At 53.1% G+C, this 16,436-nt stretch overlaps 1 protein-coding gene across 1 annotated transcript; it reads left to right on the top strand.

Annotated features, from left to right (window-relative positions):
- Window positions 1-3,670: 3,670 nt before the first annotated feature.
- On the top strand, window positions 3,671-11,645 carry SERPINA4 (serpin family A member 4). Its single transcript, XM_069489347.1, has 5 exons — window positions 3,671-3,754; window positions 5,579-6,244; window positions 8,698-8,971; window positions 9,835-9,994; window positions 10,786-11,645. Exons 2-5 carry the CDS (start codon window positions 5,596-5,598, stop codon window positions 10,984-10,986), a joined length of 1,284 nt encoding a protein of 427 aa, XP_069345448.1. The 5' UTR covers window positions 3,671-3,754; window positions 5,579-5,595; the 3' UTR covers window positions 10,987-11,645.
- Window positions 11,646-16,436: the final 4,791 nt, after the last annotated feature.

The raw sequence follows: 16,436 nt of genomic DNA on the forward strand, positions 1-16,436 counted from the left end.
CCACCTAAGAGACCTTGAGCAAAAACCACCCAGCTGAGCCCAGCCAACCCCTAGAAGACCAGTAGAGGTAGCAATAATGCTAAGCAACTGCTGTTATTTTATGTCATTAAATTTGGGGTGGTTGTTACCCAGAGATATGTAACTAAGACATATGTTTATCCACATGTCCAAAAGCCAGATAGAAAGTGATGAGTTTAAGAGAGGGACAGAGAAATAGATGCAGAGTTTCTAGGGAGTCTAAATAGCCCACCTGTGCCCTTTAGCATTTCCAGACAACCTCGAGTTCCCTGCACCCCCCGACTGCAGGGGCCTGCACTGTGTTGTGAGTGCTCCACTGGAGCCCCTCACTCTTAAGACAGCATGGGGGAAGCACGATCTCCTACCTCTTTGTAATTCTTTCTTGGTCTCCACCTCTCACCACTTTCCAATCCTCTTTCACTGTGAGTAAGTGTTTCAGAGTCAGAAAACCTGTTCTTAACCACTACTGTGAAATTTTTGCATGGGGGTCTCTTTGGACTGTATCTAATATCTTTGTGTTTTGATCTAAACCAAGACTGGAAGAACTTCATTCTGTACCTTCACATACCCATTCTTTAAAAGACTGGAAGGAAACAAATTACATCTAGTTACGGCAGAACAACAGATTTGTAAATGATTTTATTTTCTTCTCCAGACATTTTTATTTTCCTAAATTTTTCACAGCGACCATTATTATGTTGCCCATAAAATTCAAAACAACGACAGCCTTTTTAAGGGCAGATACCCTGGCTCCATCTGGAATGTATGGAATGAGAAGGGTGTTGCGAATGGTTAAGGTAGAGGGTGGCTTAAGTGGAGCCCTGTGCTGGTATCAGAGGCCAAGACAGCCACAGAGAAAGGACGGCGCTGGGCTTCTAGCCCAGGGTGTGGGGTTCATGTCTACAGCTCAGTTCAGGAGCGGGTGGGATGCTGGGAAAAGCGGCTCCCTCTGGGGGACCTCAGTGCTGCCACTGCCGCAGTACCCCCCACCCTCCGGTGCAGCAGCATTTCCTGGGGGCAAAGGTGAGAGCTCAAACCCTCTGCTTCCCCTCGTCCACCCTGGACTTCCGGTCAGAGAGCTTATCCCTGCTTACTTAAACCAGCACTTGCTGAGATTGCCGCTGTTTTCTGGAGCACAGCACTGCCCCAGCTTTGCACAGCGACTTTGGCATCTCCTCATTCATTCATTCATTGACTGACTGTTATTAAATGTCCTCTCTCGGCCAGGTCTGTTCTGATGTGGAGGCACAGATACAACTGTGACATGGTTCATTGTCCTCCGGGGTCTCCCAGATAATTAATGAGAAACCCTTGGCCTTCCAGATGTAACAGACAAGGTTTAACCATCCTGAAGCCCCCAGAGGCCTTAGGACAAGAAGCAGCCCGCTACAGGTGAGGGAAGGGGGACGGCTGAGCTCAAAGCTGGTGGCTGAGCCCAGCCTGCCACCAGGCCGATGGCTGTCATTCTCCCTCTCTGCACCATCCAAGTCCAGCAGCTTCCACTACACGTCTGAAGTTCTTTTCCATCTTCCTGTTGTATGGTCGTGCTCTTTGTGGAAGAAAATAACTGCCCGAGCACACAGGGACTGCAAGGACTTCATGGGACTCAAGAATCTCCCCAAATTCTAAAATGTTGTGCATATGTGCATATTTCAGGCAAAGGTCAAAGCTTTCTTGAGATACTCTGTCAGGACGGCAACTGCTTCAGCCGCGTGTCACATTTGGGGATGAACGCAGGGTGTGCGACTCGCCTGGAAGGACAGGACGGAACGGCCCACGCTGACGCTGCACGTGCCAGTGCCAGACGCCGTTCTAAGCACTTTGCAGATGTCAAACTACTGACTCCTCGGGACGACCTTGAGATTTAGGGACAATTATTATCCATAGTTCACAGATGACACCAAAGCCGAGTATGCAACTTAACCAGTGGTGAGGAATTCGACCCAGGCAGGGCAGAGGAAGGAAACGCCGCTTGGGCCTGCTGTGGGGCTCGGCACGTTCAAGGGTGCCCCCTGCCCCCCGTACCAGCCTTTCCGATGAGTGATTGTTGCCTCTAATCTGACAGGTGAGGATACAGGTTTAGAGAGTCAGCGGTGGCAGAGCCTGTCTGACTCCAAGGCCCAACCTCTGTCCAGAACGTCACAGGAGCAGGTGCCAGGAACCAAAGAGCAGTGGCTGTGTGCTCACAGCAGGGACAAGCTGCCCATGCCCTGGGCTGTGGTCAAGCACACATTGTCCCCCGGGATCTGTTGCAATAGTCCAGAACTCGCAGCAGAAGACAGTAAGGGAGTAAAACCCCAAACTGTAGACTATTGCATAGGCAATCATTTATTTCCACATTCGTGAAATCAAAGCTCTATAGCCATCATTCATTCACTTGGTGACTGCTGATGGAGCACATGTCGTGTGCCAGTGAACAAAGCAGGAGCTGCCACTCTGGTGGCCTGAAAGCTTTGCCCACGTGGAGAAGCAGGAGGTGCTCGGAAGGAACACGGGCGTCGGTCCAGCAGCCCCGGTGCACACCCTGACTCTGGAATCTGAGCCAACAGCTTCCCTGGGCTGACGTTTTCTCACGTGTAAAATGGGCTAAGAATAGTACTCCTCGTGTGTGGGAGAGGTCGAGAGATGACAGAGGGCGAGAGGGAACTAAATGAGATAATAGCTCTCGCTTTGTCTGACCTGTCACGTTCCTCTCTTGTGTGGACCTATTTGGATCCCAGGCCAGCTGGGCCCAGGGCTGTGCTGTGCCTGCTCTGTCATTCCCGCGTTTCGCCCAGCTCAGGGATCCCGGCTGGTCCTGATGCCCAGCGGTGTGTATCCCACTTAGGTTAGGGCTCTGAGGGCCTGAAACACATTCTTCTAGAGGAAGCTCCAAGGGTTGAGGTTATCTCATTCTGGTACCCAAGGCCACACCGCTCCCTGTGGTCCTTCCCCGGATGCTTGAGAAGGGTTCTGGGGTGCAGAGGCTCACTGATTACTGGAGAGAAAGCAGGTTTAACTCCACGGTTACAGAGTACATGTGCAGTTGAATTATTCCTGGCCCAAGGAGGGGTCTGGTCTCACCCTTGCTCTGGGGCACATTGTCCTTATGATCCAACCCGTGAGATCTCAGCAGACTCCATCCTCAGAAGTCACATGGTCCAGGACTGCAAAGTGGAGGCCCAGGCAGGATCAGCCCACAATGGGTCTTGTCTGGCCCACAGAGAGTGGGCTCTCTCCACTGCCACGTCCCCGCGGTTCCCTGTATGTCACCCTGGAGCTTCCTTAGCTGGTCATGGAGGCGCTGGAGTCTGCTGCCCCTGGCCTGGTGCAGCCCTCTGTGTGCAGGTGGGAGGTGAGCGACTGAGGCCCAGAGAGGGGCGAGGATGGGCTTAGTTCACACAGCGTGTGAGGGACCGAGTGGAGACCAGAGCCCCCAGGGCTTCCCCTGGACCTCAGGGAGAAGCAAGGGCCAGGCATCCTCCAGGCACTGCACTAAGAGGGAGAGGTGAGCCCTCTTGGGGTTCCCCTGGAGGGAAGAGGGGGTGTTCTCTTGGGGGGAGGCGAGCCAACTTCCGGTGAGGTCTGTCTCCATGTTGAGACTGTCTAGTGCCCTGGGTCTGTTCATTAATAATTACCTGATGGGGAGGCAGGGGTGGTGCTGAGAAGGCCTTGCTTCTCTAGTCCTCCTGGGCTTGGGAAGTCACCTCTAGAGCTCAGACAGCCACCCGGGGGCCACTCCAGCACCGACTGTACCGTGAGTAACCCTCCGAGACAGCGGAGATGTGGGAGAATCCAGGGGGACAATGACCAACTAGCCGGGTTTGCCCAAGACTGAGAGTTCTCCTGGGACATGGAACTTCCAGTGCTAAAACCAGGAAAGTCCGGGGCAAGCTGGGGTGGGGTGAGAAATGCTCAGGCCAGAAAGACCCTGACACGTGACTGTCCTCAACCTCCCTGCTGCTCCCGTGGGAAACTGCCCAGACCCAGAGGAGCGTCCCCCAAGGACACGCAGCTACGTAGGGCAGCACCGGCCTGGCACTCGGGTCTTCCGGCTCCCAAGCCAGGTGCTTTCGGGGCGCTCGTGCCCAAGGGCAATCCGGGGTCATCACTGTAAGGCCAGAGAAGTGCTGGGTGGCTGGGTGCAGGCTGGCAAGGAGGGATGTTGAGCACGTCAGTGACATGGTCTCAGGTATGTTTTTAAATTATCTCCCCAGCTGCTGGGTGGAGAACAGGGAGCAGAAAGACCAGTTAGGACCCCGCCCTGCAAGGGTCTAGGCCAGGGGTCAGCAAACTCCCGCACACGGGTCCAATCTGGCCTTGTTCACTGCCCATAACTAAGAATGCAAGTTATAAAATATAAACATAAAGTTTATGAACATAAAATATAAATTTGGAATATGTTATAAATACAAAAGAGAAATATAAAATATATAACGGTTTGAAAAAAAATCAATAGAAGAAGAATATTCTGTGACACAGGAAAATTATATGAAATTCAGGTCTATCAGTAAAGCTTTCCTGGAGCACAGCCATGGCCATTCCTGCATGTCTTGTCCATGGCTGCTTCCGGTGATCACAGCGGAGTTGAGCAGTGGCCACAGAGACTGTGTGGTCTGCAAAGCCACAGATTTGACTACCTGGCCCTTGGTGGAAAAACTTTTCGGAGTCCTGGTGTGTGTAAGAGGTGACGGGGACTTGAACGAGGACCACGGTCATGGAGGGGGGCAAGGTTGAGGGGAAACTGCAGGACACGCTGATGGGCTAGGTGGGCCGGGGTGGACGGAAGGCCTGACAAATGTCGGGGATGGCAACTGGGTTTGTGGCCTGAACACCAGACTGTCGAGGGCCATTTGATTGGGCAGGGTCAGATTTGGTGGGGAAACTCAAGCAGCCTGTCTTGGGCAGGGGAAGGTCATTATGAAAAGGGACTCAGTCCTATCCCTGTGACTTTGGGCGCACCACCTGTTGAACATCAGTTTCCTTATCCGTACGGGGTGGTAACAGGAAGACCAGTTCGCCTGAACTCTCTCCCTGGGAGAGAGGTCACACAAAATCACGTAAGCGTGGTTTGTAAACTGTAAGGCACTCCACAGATATTTGTGGGGCAGAGGCTAAAATAAACTCCGGTGATTCGCAGCCTCGGTGCAAGGTCATGGGGCTAATGCAATAAACTCATCTGAAAGACAAGCGTGGTGGGGGCAGCTGCAGGCTAAGTGTGGAGACCTGGGGTCTGGCTTGGATATTTGCCAGGTAAGTGACGTGGGTCAGTCACTTTTGGAGCCTTCGTCTCCCTGTCTCTCAAATGAGAGTATAGTCTATTGCCATGATGAGCTCACGGTGATGGACATACAATGAGTAGATAGGCACAAGGCGTGTGCTTTGTAAGTCCAAAGCACCACCATGCATTGTCACCACACATGGAGAGGGCTGGGCATTCTTTCCGTCACCTTCCTCAAGCCCAGCTGCAGGAGTCGAGGGCATCCCTCACCACCTCTGGGTGCTGGCCCACTGCTCGCCTTCTTGGTAAGGCTCTGTGCTCTGCCGGGGGATGTCCTGGCCACTCTCTTTCCTCCTGCAGGCCTGAGAGTGCAGAGGATGCACCTTGCCAACCACCTGCTCCTCCTCCTGGCTGCACTGCTGGCCCTTTCTCACGGCCAGCTACAGCCTCAGCATAATGGCAAGGGTCACACCAACAGCTCCCATCAGCAGGTTCCAGGGACAGGTGAGGGCTCCCCCAGCCTCAGGATCGCCCCTGCCAATACCAAGTTTGCCCTCCGCTTCTACCACCTGATTGCTTCCGAAAGCCCCAAGAAGAACATCTTCTTCTCCCCGCTGAGCATCTCGGCCGCCTTGGCCATGCTCTCCCTGGGGGCCCGCTCGCACAGCCAGACCCAGATGCTCGAGGGCCTGGGCTTCAACCTCACAGAGCTGTCCGAGTCTGACGTCCACAGGGGCTTCCAGCACCTCCTGCACAATCTCAACCTGCCCAGCGGTGAGCTGGCAATGCACGTGGGCAGTGCCCTGTTCCTGAACCACGACCTGCCGTTCCTTCCAAAATTCCTTAATGAGACTGTGGCCTTCTATGAGTCCAAACTCTTCCACGCTGACTTCTCTGACACTGTGGGTACAACCCAGCGTATCAACAACCACGTCAAGAAGGAAACTCAAGGGAAGATTGTGGATTTGGTCGGCAAGCTCAGCACGGACACCTTGATGGTGCTGGTGAATTATGTTTACCTCAAAGGTAAGAGGCAAGTCATAAGTGGGTCCTACATCTCCCCTGACCCCTTAATTTGTTGACTGGTTAAATTAAAAAAAAAAAAGTGGGTAGGTTGGGTCTGATAGGGTCCAACAGCCCTCAGAGGATGTAATGTTAGAGCGTCATATATTGAACACATTGTAGTATTAAGGTTTCCATCTCTTCCTGTCTTTAGACATATTTTCTCATTTATTTTCTTAATAAATGTAATACATGGAATGCCTCATAGCCAGTGACCAGGAATTGCACTGCTGGATTCTGAGCTTGGCCACCACCAACAGTGTGAACAGGGCAGCTCGTTTGCTTGAGACAGGGATCAGAAGAGTCTCCCCTTCAAAGACTGGCTTCCAGGATGAAATGGTCTAACACACGCTTCTCAGAAGACAGCCCAAGGGGGCGGGGGGCAGACCACAGCCCGTAGGCCAACTCTGGTCGGCCACTTGGCTTTGTGAATAAAGTTTTATTGGCACACAGCCATGCCCAGTCATTCACGCACTGTCTGTGGCTGGTTTCTCGCTACGATGGCAGATTGAGCAATTGCTGCAGAGGCTGAGTGACCTGCAAAGCCTAAAACATTTACTCTCTCTACAAACTATTTTGCTTGTCAACCACTGACTGTTCTATATACTCAAGACATTAATTACTGTAATTACTGTAATGATAACAGTGCTTGTTCTGAAGACCTTTAAAAATACATAAAAGCATAAAGGAGCGAATAGAAATGATCCCTAGTTGTAGCACCCTGAGGCAGCCATGTTAACATTTCAGCATCTTTGCTCCCGGTCTTCAGCTCACACACACACACACACACACACACACACACGTCAGCACAGTTGATATCACGGCGTGGGGACGATTTTATACAGTGTGTGTCAGGCTCCATCAGAGAAGCAGAGCCACCTCGAGCCAGGGTGAGGGTATTGTCCCAGGAATTAGTCCTCACACAGTGTGGGAGGGGCTGGGAGTGAAGGTCTAGAGGACGGGAGAGTCGGAGGGACAGAGAGAAGGTTGCCGGCGCAGGTGGACAGCTCGGAGCCTGTGGGGGAGTCTCCATGCCGGCACCTCCAGCGCCAGAGTGGGTCGGTGGACGGGCACTTGTGGACAGCCTGCTGCCGAGCACCTGGTGGTGGCCTGGGGCCACTGTAGGTCGGCAGGGTTAGGGTTGGGAAAAGGAGCTTGGAGGCAGACAGGGACAAACTGAAGCACACAGGGCACTGCTGGGTCTGTCCATCGTCGCAGCTGACCAGCAAGCCCTGCAGAGAGCAGCAACGGCCTCACATCTGCCTCCAAACAGCACGCTAGTAACCGGCTGGGACCCAGAATCTACAGGGAACACAGCTCTGGGGGCATTCCCAGACGAATAACCCAGCCCAATTAGTCATCACACGTAATTTATATGGGGAGTTTTCATGCACCTTTGAAAACTTTTTTAAAAAACATTTTGTTTTGAATTAACTAGGAAGGAAGGAAGACGGTAGTATGGGTTTCACTGTCAGGAAGCCATTGGTTGGAATCCCAGATCTCTTACTTTTTTCTGGACGAATACTCCTGGCATGGAAGCCTCAATCCATTCACCCCACCTGCCGCCACCTCGTGCCCCGCTCCCGTCTCCCCGAGGCAGAGGTTCCCCGGCCCATCGATGTCGTTGCTTCCTTGCAAACACCTAACTTCCTTGGCTTTCTCTCCCTCCATCTTCCTTACCTGGCCACGCTGCAAACCTGCTTAAACCAAGTGATCTAACTGTCTACACCTGCACCCAGCAGCTGGCTGTGGTTGGAGAAAAGTTCCTGCTTGAACTGAGGGTCTCACCTGATATTTGTGCACACAGCTCTGTGCACACGGCTCTCTCCACACTGCCCAGCTGTCCCGTGTACTCTTCTCTGCACGCTCCAAACAACTGTTAGCAGCTTCTTCCTTCTCACATCTCTTCCCAGCTCCCGACTTTCACCCAGCAATCTTGCCTCACACTTCATTGAGAAAACAGACTCGGTTAAGCAGGAAATCTCTCATCTTCTCACCTCCAAATCTCCTCGCCTGCCCGCATTTGGAACCGCAAGCACAGAGCCCCTCCTTTGGTAATGGCAGAAGTGACCCTCTTATCGAAAGGCGACCCCTCTGCTCACACTCTGCAATCTCCTCTCTCCTTCTCAGGGACGCTGACCCAACAATTAAGCCTCTTTCCAGAGTCGTTGGTTTCTTCTCTGCTGTATCAATCCTATTCACACATCCGTAAACACATCTTCTGTGACCTCTCGTTTTACCATCTACATGAGCCCTAAGGGATCCATTCCCCAGGCGTGTCGGGTTCCGAGTGATGGGAATAATATGCGCTGTTGGGATGAGGCAGGGTCTGGAGCGACTGCTACAGGGACTCAGAACACCAGGTGTGGCTTCATGGCCCCCAGATGACTGGTACCTTCTTTCCTTCTTCTCTCCAGCTCTGTGGGAGAAACCATTCATTGCCTCGAGGACCACCCGCAGAGACTTCTACGTGGATGAGTCCACCACGGTCCAGGTGCCCATGATGCTGCAGGATAAAGAGCACCACTGGTACCTGCACGACCGGTACCTGCCCTGCTCGGTGCTGCGCATGGATTACAAAGGAGACGCCGCAGCACTGTTCGTTCTTCCCAACCCAGGCAAAATGAAGGAGGTGGAAGAGGTTTTGACTCCAGAGATGCTAAGGAGGTGGAGCAACTTGCTCCAGAAGAGGTAATCAGTGTGCCACCTGGGGCTGCCTCTACTGTACTACCTTTCAAATGTACCTTTCTAACGAAAGCCAGTGTCCCCCAATCGGGAGGGATCGCCAAATTACGAAGAAATCTCACTTGCTCTAAGATTTTCCATGGGTTTCCTTAAGCAGTGAACTTTTCTGTTATATTTAAAATCAGGGAAAAGAGAATCGCCCAGACGTTAAGCATCTTGGGTTCTAGGCGTAGCTCTTCCGCTGCACAAGACTTGGGTCAAGTGAGTTTGCCTCTCTGGGGTCAACCTCTGTGCAAGCAAGAGGGAGACCCCTGGCCAGGAGGGCTGCCTGAGCTGGCAGGGGTGTGTCCATGAAAACTCCACCCACCCAAGAAATGAGCAAGGATGTTCTCCAGCTCGCCGGGGCTATGAGCAGAAAAAGCCTCCAACCACATATAAGGAAAAGGACGCCGGCCTGATGCCACATGTGAATGTAAAATTCATACAACTCTCGTGGTGGACGGAATCTGATCCAAAGTAACAAACTGGTCCAGTCCGGGTGAAGCCCCCCAGGGCCCCAACAGAGACAAAGGCAAACCGCCACATGGGAGATGCACATCTGCCTTCCTGGGCATCTGCCTGCCACGGGAACAACCTCTCCCAAACAGGAGCTCCCAGGAGCGGGGGCTCCCACAGACAGCAGCCCCTGGGGCAGAGGAGTCCAGCCTTCAGCCTCTGGGAGCACCAGTGAGGGGCAGCGTGAGTGAGCCCAAGGTGTGTGTAGGGACAGAACCTAGACAGAGCAGAGCCACCAAGAGGCCACCAAGGAGGGCTGAGCGCAGTGGGTGTCCCTGGCCTGTTCACGAATCTAATATTTTAATCCCTTTTAGGGATTTTTACAGGAAACTGGAGTTGCATTTCCCCAAGTTCTCCATTTCTGGCTCCTATACATTACATCAGATTTTGCCCAAGCTGGGCTTCAACGATCTGTTCTCCCCTTGGGCTAACTTCTCTGGCATCACCGACCAGTTGAACCTGCAGGCGCCCGAAGTAAGTGATCAACAGTTGTCAACCCCTGGAGACCTCGGTGGGAGACTCCTGCCCTCGGGAGCTGCTGGGTGATGGGAGCTCTCCCTGCCCCCACGTGGAGTCTCAGAGCCTGAGCATGTTTGGTTACCCACGGGCATTGACATCCACGAGCCATCGGCCACGTGCCAGGCATGGTGCTTGGTGCTGGGGATACAGTGTGGACCCTGCACTCAGCAATCCTCCACTCGGGGAGATGGCATCTCGTACATGATGGCAATAGAGACAGACAGGTGCAATGACAGACACAGGGGAAGGGTGCAGACCAGGCTGGGTTGGGTGCATCTGTGTCAAGAAGAATTCTCAGTCAAGAGAAAGAGATATATGACTTTAGCTAAGAAAATCAAAAGTGCATTAGAGGGTAAAGCCCTGGGTTTGAGAGTTTGAATTCCAGTCTGTGTCTTGTGCTATCTGGGGATGGGGAGGACCCGGTCTCTGAATTAATCTCCCTCACCTTTGAAATGGACATAATACTACTGGCCTCATAGGACAGTGATGAGATTAAATAAGATAGCACATGCAGAGCACTAGGCCAGGAGTAAGTGCTCATACAGTGACAGCTGCCATCACGGCATGGAAGAGGAGGTCAGCCAGCTCGCTCACCCACGTGGGAAGTTCTTGCTGTGATCTCCCCAGTAAGTGGCTTTGGGAGCCGCGGTGTGCAGCATCACTCGCCAGCAGTTTCTGGTTCTCCCAGTCTTGCCTGGGCCCCTCTTATGTTCTCTTGGAGATAATGCCCATGACTTCTCCCCCAGAGCTTCCACAAGGCCACCCTGGACGTGAATGAGGCCGGCACCCAGGCTGCAGCAGGCACCGGCTCCTCCGTCATCTTCTTATCCGTCCAGAACAATCACCGAGTCCTGTGGTTCAACCGGCCTTTCCTCGTGGTGATCTTCTCCACCAGCACCCAGAGCATCCTCTTTCTGGGCAAGGTCGTCGACCCCACAAAACCATAGCCCTCCCAGGGCTGGCTCATCTGCCACCAGCTGGAGGACGTGGCTGGGGAGGGCTGGGTGTCAGCAGCTCCATGTTCAGAGTGGGGGTCAAGGGTGACTCCGAGATCCAGTGCAGAAGGCGCAGGCCAAGGGGCAGGGTGTGGGTGGCACCAAGATGGGCATGGACCAGACACCCAGCTTCCGGGGCTGTGCAACCTCAGGCAGACATCTAACCTCTCTGAGCAAGTTTCCACCACTGGACAGTGGAGGAAATCCTCCCGGGGCAGGGGGTGGGGAGGTGTACAGATTAAACAAAATGATGACTATGGAAATCCTGGGTCAGTGTGTCGCACGTAGTGGATACTCAATAAATGTGTCCTTTGCCTGTCCCTCTGGGGTTGCCCTGTACTCCAGGTATACCTGGTCCCAAATACAGGGTATGAGGTGCTCCAAGTTCCAGTAGGTTGCCCAGAGTGTGCAAAAGGGGACATGGTGTGGGCAGCCAGCTGCCTCCAGGCAGGGCCAGTGCCTTGTTCTAGAGCAGGGGCTGGGAAGGCCGTGGCAGGGCTGAGCACCAACCATTCTGGACACACACCTCGTCTGGAAGGCTCCGTGAGGCACTGCCCCCTCCTGTGGCCACAGATATGTGGCCAGTATCTCTCCCAGGACAGAAGGCCATGGTCAAGGGACATACCACAAGGCAGGCAATGGACGCTGAGCCCTGTCTTCACATCCTGGCTCTGCTCTGATGTGTTCTGGATCTTCGGGCAAAGCTCTGCCTCTCTTGGGCCTCAGTTTCCCCACCTGGGTAATATGTGCCGGCTTGTGTGGCTCAGACCATTTGAGTGTATGGGTGAATTCTCTAAGGAGGGTCTACACAGAGTCTGTGAGAATAAACTCACCCTTCCCACCGGAGGGGACAGGCCCATGGGACCTGGCTTTGTGTGCCCCAAGCCTCAGTCATTTCTGGCAAATGCGCTTCTCTGGGCAGGGCACTGTGGGTTTTCTTGATGGCCTGTGAGTCAGTGACAGGCTGGGCTCCAGCAAGGCCTCCAGCCCTTAACCATGGACATGCAGTTCCCTGGGGCAGTTAGAGCTGGGGATGGTCCAGCCAGGAGGGCCCCCCGCTTCCCTTCCTGGGCCCAGCCTACCCTCGGCTTTGAGGTCCTGGGCCACAGTTCCCACAATGCTTTGCCATCAAGCCCTCACCCTGTGGCCACGAGCCAGGCAGCCCATTTTGCTGTCACTCGGTGCAGTGTCCAGGTTACTGGCGAGATCAACATCAGAATGCCTGGGTTCAAATCCCAGCTCTCCTACTTAGAAGCTGTGTGATCTTGGAGAAGTCATTTAACCTCTCTGGGCCTCATTATCCACATGTATAACGTAAGGATGGTGATAATACTGCCTTTCTTATAGGATTGTTTTGAAGATTAAGCTATTAATGTATATGAAGTCTTAGAGCGGTGCACACAAACATTAGCTATATTATTATTACCATCATCCCTGTGGCCCCCGACAATCAGTGCTGCCACCACTGGCTCTGAGGGGCCACCGAATCTACCTGCCCCCTGAGGACCCTCAACCCTTCTCATTTTGGCACTTTTACTACTCAGCAAAACAGACACAAAATCCCAGAGGAGGAAGGTTTCAATACTGCAGAAGTTTTGTAGGTTCTTCTTCTCACAATCCTGGTGCCCGAAGTTCCTAATTGAGCTTCCAGAAGGTTCTAGAAGGTTCTTCAGCTCTCCTCCCTCTCTCTCAGTAGACCCAGCTGGGACAGGATGTCTCCTCACAGTCTGTTCTGGACTGAAAGGAGGGGGCTGTGACTTTGGGACCAGCTCAAGGAATCTTCTCAGCTTCAGGAATGGTGCTCAGCTGCCATGTCCCCTCCAGAGGCTTGCCCAGGGCCCAGGAGGCCCACGGCTGGTTCTGGAGACTCTGGCTGCAGGCTTGAGAATAAGACCCGCCTGGCCCAGGTCCTTGGCTCTGGCACACAGGACATCTCATTGTCACAAACCCAGTTTTCACTGGTGACCAAGGAAAGCCAAGGCTGCAGAGCCACCTCCAGCACTGACTGTCATTCAAGAGTTGAAATATTCCAGGGACTGTGTGACATGGTCCCTGGCCCGAATAATGCCACAACCCCAGGAACAGGCTTGTTGCCAAGAATCCAGGAAACCGATACCCAGAGCAATAGATCACTTTTATACAGCAGAAAGGCCAGAAGGAAGGCGGAAGAGGGAAGACAAGGGGCTTCCTCTCCCTTCCTGCCCCTAAATACAGCCCTCAGCTGGCCACGAGCCCGGCCTCAGGAGAACATGGACAGAGGACGGGTCCTGGTGTTAATCCCACCGGCGGCGGCTGTGTTTAGGGGAACCTCTGCTGTGAGCACTCCAGGACCCCTGAGGCCCTCCGGGGCCCAGAGGAATGTGCAACGCTCCCTTCCACCCTCTGGTCTTACCGGCTGAAAACAAGCCTGCTAAGCTCAAATATTGATCCCTGTTCCCCATACTTTCTGGGAAGCTGGACTCTGTTTTTCAACGACCAGACAAGAAATAAAATCGCGTCTGGATTGACTCACTCCTGCCTCTGCCCCTACAGAGGGTGCGTGGGTGGATTCCAGGGTCAAAGACAAACCTAAAAGAAGGCCACAGTCTAGGGTTACCATGGCAGTAGCCCGGCCAGGGTAGCGTGGGATTGAGTGGAGCCCTGGTGTGACGAAGGGGAGAGAAGCGGAACAAGTCGCCCTCAGTTTAGCCTTGAGAGTGGCGCCACCTTGATCTGACTGATCCTGCCCCTCCCCTACTCAAAAACAGGCAAGGGCTCCCTGTTGCCTACAAGACACAATTCCGGGGACTCTGTCTGCAGTCAAGGCTCTCGCTGAGCTGGCCCCTGCCTGCCCTCCTGCCTCAGTCCTTCCTCTCGCTCTCACCTGTCCGGTGATGGCAGTTGCAGAAAGTCTTGCTGTTTTCCCAGGGTGCCCAGAGTGTGCCACCTCCAAGCCTTTGTCCCTGCAGGTCCCCATCTCTAAGAACCTGAACTCCACCAAGATCTCACATGAACCCCCCATCTCCTCCCAAGGCCACTGCTCCTGCCGTCAGACATGGTCGGCCTGATGAGAATTTCTGGCCCCACCCCCAGGTCCCTGTTAGGTGGAACATCTCTAAGGCAGGGCCCCCTTCACCCTGCATTCCTTTAGCTCACCTGGACCCAGTGCCAACTGTATACAGCAGAGGCCCAACTGGGATTTGTTGAATGAGGAATGAATGCAACAGTAGAAACTGTTGAGCTGGGAACGAGGTCACCTAGCTATTTGTTCTGCACCACAGCCCTTGCCCTGGAATTGATTGGGTAAATATTGAATTTAGCTCCTCAGGTTTCAAAATGCCCTCTTGGAGCACTAAAAAAAATAAATAAATAATAAAAAGACTCCATGTAGGAGATCTCATCTCTTCGGAGCGGTGCTCACTCATGGGGTCTCTTGTTTGTGCGGCACTTGTCACACCCTGGGTCAGGCAGACCTCTGCGGGTTCGGCAGCGCGTGATCAGAGAGCTGTGTGTGTTTGTGGGTTCAGGAATCATCTCCCAGCAGGACAAGCAAAGCCTTTCTGTGTGGGAGGGCAGAGGGAGGCAACGACACAGTCTGGTGCCTGTGAGCCCCGAATCCCAGTGGAGGGTGACAAGCTTGCATGACTGCAGTAAGCAGCTGGGTAGAGAAATGCACTGTGGGCTTATTCGGTTATTCATTCTTTCCTTCAACAGTTACTAAGTAGGGCTTGGGTGTGTTCGAAATAGGAAAAAAGAAACTGTTTTTCCTGCTCTCATACTCAACACAACACTTCACCCCTGGTCACCAAAATGTGTGTGGGGTTTCTCCCCACCAACAGCCAGTTCCCCAGGGGACACCGTGTTCGAGTCAATTCATTTGAATTCAGTTCTGACACCATCTACCTGGAGATTCCACAGGTTGGGGCTCAGTCCACAAACTGCCCCCATTTCAGATGCCAATCATGAGTAGTAAGCTGTCACCTGGACCTCTGACCGCTACCTCTGACCTGTAAATCAGGACTCCCATGATCCCCTCGTCAGGTTCAACAAATTAGCTAGGAGGCCTCACAGAACTCAGGGAAGTTCTTACACTTGCCAGTTTATTACATTAATGGAGGATACAGATGAACAGCCAGATACAGGGATGCCACAGGCATGGTACAGGGGAAGGGCGTGGAGCTTCCATGTCCTCTCTGGGTACGCCACCCTCCAGGACCCGCCATGTGTTCTGCTATCCCAAAGCCCCCCAAACCCCACCCCTCTGGGTTTCTGAGAAGGCTTCGCTACACAGGTGTGATTGATTGATCACTTCATTGGCCACTGGCGATCAACTCAGCCTTCAGCCTGTCTCCCCTGCGTGGACTGAAAGTTCCACCCTCTAATCACGTGGTTGGCTCCCTTGGTAACTGGATCCTGTCCTGAGGCTATCTAGGCGCCCCCAAGACTCGCTTCATTAGAACAAAAGATGCTCCCATCACCCAGGAAACTCCAAGAGATCTAGGAGCTCCAGATTGGATGCTCCTGTCATTCAGGGGGTTACAAACATCCTAGGAGCTCTATATCAGGAATCAGGGGCAAAACCAAATATTAGAATAAAAGATTCTCCTAGCTCCTGTATCTGCAAGGGTTTTAGGAGCTCTGTCTCAGGAACCTGGAGCAGACACCAAATATATATTTCTTATTAGATCACAGTATCACAGGCTACTTAGTCGGGAAGCCAGAGGGATGTCCCCAGGATAGGGAAAGGCGATTGAAATTTGGAGTCAGACAGGGCTGCTGTCCTGGCTTCTCCACTAACTACATGTTGCGGGGCAGTCACTTTACCTGTTTGGGTCTTACTTAACTTTTCTCACCTATAAGTGGCGGTGTCATCCGGGCACAGATACCCGCTGCTACAGCTGCAGCAATGGAAACGGGGAGATGGATGTGGGATCCGCTGAAGACACAGACCTGGGAGCCCCTGGCTTCCGACTCCAAGTAGCAGGTGAAGGGCAGGAAGGAGTTGGCCCCATCCCTGACTTCCTGGAAAGGCAAAGGGGCAGAGAAGGGGCAGATCTAATACTAACAGTTCCCATGTTCTGAGCACCTGCAGTGAGCAAGGAGTAGTACCAAGTCTTTCCAGAAGTTACCAAGAGACCACAGAGCATCCAAGTATGGGACCTAGACTTTGGAGGCCTGAATTCGAATCTAAAATCCACCCATTACTGAGTGTGTTTGTTCTCTGGGACGGTTCTAATGAAGAACCACGAACCGAGTGGTTTAACCAACAGAAATTTGTTGTCTCACAGTTCTGGAGACCAGACTCAGAGATTGGGGTGTTGGTTCCTTCTGAAAGCTGCGAGGAAGCATCTGTTTTATGCCTCCCCCTGGCTTCGGAGAGTTTGCTGACGGTCCTTAGCATCACCTCGGTCTCTGCCTTCATC

The sequence above is a fragment of the Eulemur rufifrons genome, chromosome 2 (assembly GCF_041146395.1).
Source record: "Eulemur rufifrons isolate Redbay chromosome 2, OSU_ERuf_1, whole genome shotgun sequence".
NCBI classification, from domain to species: domain Eukaryota; kingdom Metazoa; phylum Chordata; class Mammalia; order Primates; family Lemuridae; genus Eulemur; species Eulemur rufifrons.